At 32.0% G+C, this 8,233-nt stretch overlaps 1 protein-coding gene across 1 annotated transcript; it reads right to left on the bottom strand.

The window, feature by feature from the left end:
* Nucleotides 1-1,676: 1,676 nt before the first annotated feature.
* LOC105622115 (Golgi integral membrane protein 4-like) lies at nt 1,677-7,549 on the bottom strand. The gene is made up of 7 exons (XM_012203549.1): nt 7,507-7,549; nt 7,146-7,328; nt 6,125-6,600; nt 5,721-5,843; nt 2,521-2,969; nt 1,819-1,931; nt 1,677-1,738 (listed from the first exon to the last, which is right to left on the bottom strand). The coding sequence occupies exons 1-7, from the start codon at nt 7,547-7,549 to the stop codon at nt 1,677-1,679; spliced, it is 1,449 nt and encodes a 482-aa protein (XP_012058939.1).
* Nucleotides 7,550-8,233: the final 684 nt, after the last annotated feature.

Raw genomic sequence — 8,233 nt, 5'->3', positions numbered from 1 at the left:
ATATATATATATATATATATATATATATATATATATTATATAACTAAAAATCTAAAACAAAACATTATCCTACGCTCGTCTTAAACTACTTAACTAATTAATAATTCATTCATCCCAGTTAAATTTTCAGTACTTAACTTGATCAATTCAAGTCATAATTTTTTAAGTTTTTGAGAAGGACAGAATAAATAAGATCTTGTAAAAAATATTCTTCTATCAATCTTCCAATCTGCTATTAAATTCTTTCTGTAAATGTTAACTTGATAATATGTCTATTTTTTAATTTCACTAAAAATAGACGCAATCATTAGCGATCAGGCATCAGTAAAATGGAAAACAAGACTAAGGCTGAGTTGTTCCATTTCAATAAACATTTAAATAAATAAAAGTGCTGGAATTTAAGTACTTGCATATTTCGACCGATTTCAGCTTGCTGATCGGCATTTAGGCTGCACGCAGGTTATTGACGTAAGGGGTAGAAATCAAGCTGAAAATCGGCTGAAATGTTCAAGTAAATCCCAGCACTGCGATAAACTTCAGCTCACTATCTTACTCTCTTACACTCTTATGTTTTTATTTTTTACTCTTTTATTTATCCAGATAAATTACCACATAGTTTATTCGAAGATGGAATAACCGGCCCTATAACAATTTAACTAATATAAGCTGTCTTAACAAAATTGATAAAATTGTCATCAATTGATGTGTCATTGTCATCATAATAACGATATCGCAAAAGATTTAGATTGCAACAGTAGGAGTAACTTTGTATATTATATAAAAATTCTGCTGTAATGGTATTGTGATGTGCAAATTATTTGTAATGAAATTTCATTAACGTAAACAGAGAAGAGAATTAGAATTAGAATTGGAAAAAATTACCTAAACCTTTTTTTATAACTTTTACATTTATAAAAGTAATAAAAAGGTTGATATTATTAGATAACTTACATTTTAATTTCTATATGTAACTCATATAAATTATCATATGATTATAAATATAGAAAAAAGTAATTTGATTAATTCCCGTAACTCATGATAAATTTCATTATAACGCGAATTAATTTTACGCAAGAATACTGAATGGTTTCCGAGGTATTTTCCTGTTGCATTACGTTATAAAGTTAACTCTGCTAGTGCAATCTAAATCCAACTTAACATATTTATAACAAAGTTGAATATCTCAAGTAATAAACGCGATTAAGTCACTCGATTCGTGCACGGTAAAATCTAGAAAAATACAGTTTATCTTTTTTCCTTCTTTGAAAGTATACGTTACAATAGTTCAATCTGAACTTTCTGAAGTTATCGGAACCGCCTAAGTCTCCGTCGAACGCGCGGATGCACTTGACGATATTTGTACCGTGTATATACTATCATATATTTAGCTAAAATCTTGTACAAGAGCTTTCGTATGAAAGATGAAGATAGATTGAATTTCTAGCTGTCCCTGTGCTAGTTTCTCGTTTAATATCTCACACGCACACGCACACACGTTGAATGATTTATAGATTATAATACACAATAAGTATTTTTCGCTGATTAAACCCGAACGATCATGAATATCGGCCAGGTCAAGTCAAATCAGATCATTTGACTATTTTTCAGTCGATTCCTCTTGTGTCACCCGGCTGCTAGTCGCATTAAAAAACAACATTTGCGTGACGGCGCTGATTTTATTCCCGCTTTCCTTGCTTCAAATTATTCGGATATTCGCCTTCAAGCAGGTCGCCTTCGTCTGAAATTCAGATACAAGAATAATTTTGCAGTCGCGACATCAATTGCGCAGTCAGATCGATTCAATCGTTCTCAAGTTACCTTCCCCCTCATCCTCGCCCGCAAGATGAATATCATTCTTTTGTTGCGACTCCTTGTCGTAATCGGCACCATCATACTGATCGTCACCACCGTTGGCTTGTCCATCATCCAACCTAGAATCAAAGAATATAATATAATAAATTTATTAAAACTCTAAAATATCTCTTAGAAAAATTTAAATAAATTCAAAAATGATTTATTTAAAATTATATATATAATCTAAATACTTTATACATATTATATATTTAGGTATATTTATTTATATAGTGAACGTATAAAGTATTCGTTCTATAGAGAAAATATTTTTATAAAAAAAACCTTATTTTCAGAAAGTAAAAATTAATTAGCAATTTATTAACAAAGAATAAAGTAGATTGTGTATATTTCTCAAAATTAGTTTACCTAAAAAATATGTGATAAGTAAAACATATTATCTTAATAATAAACAAAAATGAAAAATTTTGTATTATTTAGATATATGAGTAGTATTTACACGTGTAAAAAATTCTATTCTCTTCTAGGATCATAATTATTTTTGTGAAGCTTTCAAGATACTAGTTACTCATTATTATTAAATTGCTAATTAATGTTTATTTCTACTAGTATTTATTTTTAAAAAGCTATTTTATAAAAACCTCTTCTGAATATTTTCTGAATATATTCACTGTATTATATTTAATCGATAAAAATACTGGGACTCACCCAGGAACTCGATTGAGTTCATCGCCGACCTCTTGTACCCCAGGTCCCACTCTCAACCAAGAGTCTTTTGCTCTCCTCTCGAGCTGTTCGCCAATGTGTCGCGCGGGAGGATTCACAACGAACGGTGGATCTAGGTTGCCAGCTTCAATTATTGGCTCCTTTTCTTCTTTGTCATCCACTGCATTCGCCGGAACGAGTTTCGGCAGCGGTGGTTGTAAATTGTTGCGAACTACTGCCGATGCGTCATCTCGAATTTCCTTCTTTTTATCCATATCATCAACGACCTTCTGTTCGATAATTTCCGGTATTGGCAATACACCGACCGGCACCTTGACCTTCGACGATAATCTGACCGGTAGCGGCGCAGGTTTGTCGATAAGAGACGATGATACCAGATTAGCGTTGTTCACTACAGTGGTGTTCTCCGCTTTGCGTGAACTCATCATGCTCTGAAAAAAGTTTCATACAATGTACGGTATAATATAGTTATTTGGCGATAACTGATGGGAATTGCTTGTTGTGATGTCTTACTTATTCAATTCTTGTAATTCTTGTAATTGTTATAATAGAACCGGTTATAATAATAATTGTCATTTCTCGAAATACGCTGAGGAATTGCGTACATTTCTATTTTCCGTTTCGTTAGTTCGGCGTAAATCATCTTGATAACATTATGCATCGATAAATCATTGACAATAATACGTAAATCTTACAGCATAATTGCATAAAAAGTGTGTTTCGCATCAAATTGTCTAATAATTATAAACTACTGAGAAAGCTGTAAATAGCAGTGCTTAATGCAGTGATTTTACATCAAAATAATTCCACTTGAGAGTTATATTAATTAGCAATCCAAAGAGAAGAGCTATACTACATAAATAAAAACATAAATAAAAACAAGCTTTTCTTACAGTTTGATAAATTCTAAAGCAATTATTTAGCGCAGCTAAATAAAGGCAATAGCCTTGAACATAAATTAATTAGCAACGGTGATACAGTAAAAGCGCGATGCAGAAGCTAATAGTAGCTAGGTTATTACGAGGTTGCCAATAAAAATGCAAGCAGATAAACGTAATAACAATTTATTAATGCATCATGGAACACAGATTTACAGGCACATTTAGTATGGCTCGAGCCATTTTACGCATATACATGAAGTCTTATATAAGTCCAATAACAGAAGTAAGCTCGATAAAGAAGATGAAAGATCGGTCAAAAAGATTGTATATACACGAACAAAATTTATATGTTTTAAACATCTAACATTTATCCAATAACATTTGATATAACGATAAAAATATCTACATAATAATGTAAATAATACAATAATTGAAAAGGTGTCTAAAGATATCTGTAAGATAATAAAATTTTTATACTTTAGAGAATATCTTTTAGAAATTCTTTAAGAAAGTATTTATTAAAAATTATAGAATTATTATAAAATTAATTAGAGTCATTAATAATATTTACTGTTAGACAATTTTATGAGAATTTCCATAAATCAGAATTTAATCAGTCCATGTATCATATTAACAGCTTCTGTATTAATATTAATGAATAATATACAAAACCTCAGCAAATATATATTTTATATACTTGAAGTAAATATTAGGAATAGTCTGCAGTAAACAATATAAACGCTACTAATAATAGATAATATTATATTAAATAATATTAATATTAGGTGTGGGAAAAAGTTCGTGGCGTTTTTTTATTTAATCTAACGGGAAAAATGCTACGAACTTTTTCTCACACCTAATATCATTTGCAACTAAACAATTTTTTTAAACCGCTACAAAATTACAGATTGCATTCATTAACAGCCAAATGTATTTTCCAAAAATCATAAAGTAGTAATCAAGCAAATTCCTTTTCATTTGTTTATTACTTATAGTTAGAATTATTCCTCTTGTATTATATTTATTGAGATATGCAATTTATAAAAAGAATTATTCTAATCATAAATAATACATTTAGAGAAAAGAATAATAAATGACATGACTCAAACAATAAATAATTTTGCTTCATTACATGCATATAAAACATTGGCTACATATATTTATTTATCAAGCGTGTAATCAAATCTGTGTTATCAAATATGCATGTGATACAAGGCAATACTAGAAAGGGAGAAAGAGATATTACAATAAAAATATATTTCGAGAAAATATGAATGAAAAAGTAGAAAAATGCTTTACTATTCTCTTTAATCCTATATTAATGATAGCACTATTTACCCCAAAAGCATACAGAATTGTTAGAGAAAAAGCAATTAATCCTAAATATATTTAATATTTTACTGTATGTGAGAAATCCTTTTATTTGACTTAGAGAATGAAATGATTGTAACTCTGATTTAAATAATTGATTAAATCTTCCCTATCCGTAATTCAGTAAAAATCTTTTTTTAATATTATAAATAATTAACAAATTGTCATTCATTAATATTAATGATTAGATGTATAATTACGATTTATTTTATAAATTAAATAATAATTCTCATTAACAATTTATAATTTAATAATAGAGATAATTTCTGTATATAATTATTGCATAATAAAAATTAACTTTTTACGCAATTTACGGGTTAAGAATCAAAGAACCTGACTGAAACTAATCCTGACAAGCTGAAGATAATCCGGTTATAAATGCATAATAAAGAATTAAATCTAACGAATTCCGTTATCATTATTGGGCACATCACGATTGAGTATTCCATCTACTCTCTCCTGCAGAGCCTGCAGTTCATCATCCTCCGCATGGGCTTTGACATCATTTGATCGACCAGACGCTCGCTCGACGGCAGGTTGTGCCAACGGTTGCTCGGCTTGCGAACCAGGAACTACCAAAACATTATCGTTCCTCGGACCGTCGTCGTTTCGATTCAGCGGCGGTGACATTACCTGTTTTCTTTGTTCTTCATCGAAATCATTCTTCTCTTCGTTTATAAGATTCGGGCGCTCGACAACATCTTTCTGTTGCTTTTGTTCTAAGTCATTAGCTGAGGGTTCGCGCTGTTCGCCGATCTCTTTCATTTCGCTGGGACCAGCTGGAACGATGTTGCCATTCTGCTGAACGAACCTGATATTGTTGGCTGGCTCATTGACGTCTTCGTTTCGATTCATCTTTTCCACCGATGGCGTCGTTCTTCCAATTGCATGACGATCATGAGACACATATGGTGGCCGTGGCGTACTTACCTGCTGTTGCTGTTGTGGCGCCGGGATCGGTCGTGAGTCTTCCTTAGGCAACGCCGAATGCGACACTGACGCTCGAGGAGTCATCAACACTGAACTAGGAGGTGTACTTCTAGCATAGAAATTCTGGAATACATAAGATCACAACTTTTACGTTTTTATATAATTGTCTTGATTCTTTTCATGCAATCTTGAATACTTAAAAGAAAACGTAAAAATCAGAACTTAGTAAACAAACGTATGTTTAATTTTTTATTAACTACTATGCAACTATTAATTATGCTACGTATAAAATAAATATCATTGTAAACACCTTATTTTTAAGTTGCATTGTATACTGTTTATTGTATGTGTTATAATTAAATTTAATACTAAATCATGTTACTTTTAGAAAACGAGTAATGTACCTTGGCGCTCTCCAATTCGCGTCTAAGCTGGAAAATCTCCTTTCTGAGATGATCGACGGTACTACCGGTATTGTCTCTATTGTTTATCAGTTCGTTGTATTTTTCTTGCAGCCGGGTCTTCTCATCAACTATTTCCAGGTACTTGGTCTTCAAGTGCTCCAGAGCTTTGGATTTGTCTTCCTGAGCCTGCCGGATGCGAGCGCGCAAATCCTGCAACGTTGATTCCAGCCTGCTAGTCTCATCCAGCGTCTGCTTCTCACGCTTCTTACATTCCTCTTGCAGGTCCCGATGCTCGGTCTGCAAGAGCTTATAGGTCTGCTGAAGCGAATTAAACCTCTGCATCGCCTCTATGCTGTCCTTGTCACGCAGAGACTTCTCTCGCGATGCGCGTTGTTGCAACTCTTGTTTCACTGCGGCATTTGAGCTCTTCTCTTCGGCCAGGGACTTCTCCAGCCGTACTTTGTACTCAAATATTACTGAAAAGATCGTATGTTATCATGTTATCAAAAAGTCAAGTTAAGTTGTTAAATCAGAGGAAGTTAATTATCTATAAACCGCAATTGACAAATTTATAAAAATCGAATACAAATTCGTGAAATTCGCTGAAAAATATTACAATCCTATAATAAAACCTGTATATTAAGGTCTTACTTCCTGCAATATTTTACTCTGTAGAATATGAATGACTTATGATTTATATATGAATGACTACTTTTACTAATGTAGATTAATTTTAATCTCGGTTTAATTTACTCTTTATCTCTTTCTAATGCTTACAACTCAAAAAAAATAAAAAGTTAAACCAAGATTAAAATATATCTACATTGGCAGGAATGGACATTAGAGTCTTGAGAGATATTGGCATATGACAGAGTCTCAATCTATCATATGCCAATATCATTCCTCACAATTTAAATGAAATATTAAATCGACAATCGACAATTAGTTTCAGCTTCTGACAGCTTCTGACTTTAGTTATTTATGTTTTTAATTTATTTATGTTTCCTTTTATTGAACTTACCTTGTAGTTGAGCAGCGAGAGATTCCTGCTGATGAAGGCATTGTACTTGCATTTCTTGAAGCCTGGTCATCTCTGAGATGGTGTTGCGGTACACGATCATCGTCAAGATAACTGCCACTGCGCAGCCCCCGTACAAAGCCAGACGGCCACCTCGGCCTCTGCCAAGCCGCGAACCGCTCATCACTGTCGACAAGAAAAAGTAGATTCATTATAATATTATCTGTTATAAAAACAATCGAGGTTGCTACATCGATGAACGGAATCCTATCACAGAATCATGCATATGTGTATCTCAGCGTCATGTCAATATAATGTAACGCTACTAATATGATGCTACTTATATTACAAGTTCGTCACTTACCAATTAAAAAAGATACGAAATATACAATTATTCTAAAACACATAACCAAATTTCGTCAAATGTATCCCATGATTATACGAAATTGATTAGGAACGTGCGGTAATATATTTAATTTCTAACGCGCGGCTTCTAATTTCTAGCACAAGTTCAGTATGTCACCGAAACAATTAGCTAACGAACTAATGAAAATTTGTCAACACTCGATAAACAATAAAATAATAAAAATAAAGGATATCATTAAAGTGATTATTAATAAGATAAACCAAAATATTAGATGTAGTATGAAAGCATGTCTATTATTTGAACGTAATTAAGATTACTCCTTTCATTATTATTCAGTAATGTAATTATAATCGTTTGTATCCTACAATCCTATTAGAAAAATATCAAATAATATTTATACATGCTTAACAATTTGACGCGTACACAAAGATCATTTTTCAAAATGTATCCCATAATGAAATATACATCAAAAGTGACAACAAATTAAAAAGTAAACAAAAACAGTACAAACACACTTTGTGGGACAAGAAGAGGGAAAGTAATTAACGCCTTTAATCTCTTCAAAGACACTACGATGTGTATAAGTCAATTTTATTTTAAAATTATTTAAAAATGTACACACACACACACACACACACACACACACACACACACACACACACACACACATACACACACACACACACACACACACACACACACACTACACACACATATATATATA

This window comes from Atta cephalotes (genome assembly GCF_000143395.1).
Source record: "Atta cephalotes unplaced genomic scaffold scaffold00040, whole genome shotgun sequence".
NCBI classification, from domain to species: Eukaryota; Metazoa; Arthropoda; class Insecta; order Hymenoptera; family Formicidae; genus Atta; species Atta cephalotes.
Note: the sequence above shows the minus strand (reverse complement) of the source record. Positions and strands in the feature narration are given on the sequence as shown.

What these genes read in the sequence shown, in the direction of transcription:
- LOC105622115 (XM_012203549.1), bottom strand. Translation starts at nt 7,549, where the DNA reads ATGTGTTTTAGAATAATTGTATATTTCGTATCTTTTTTAATTG. An exon ending in TCTCGCTGCTCAACTACAAG is followed by an intron (nt 6,601 to 7,145) that starts GTAAGTTCAATA and finishes CGATCTTTTCAG; the next exon opens with TAATATTTGAGTACAAAGTA. An exon ending in GGGCGAGGATGAGGGGGAAG is followed by an intron (nt 1,739 to 1,818) that starts GTAACTTGAGAA and finishes TCTGAATTTCAG; the next exon opens with ACGAAGGCGACCTGCTTGAA.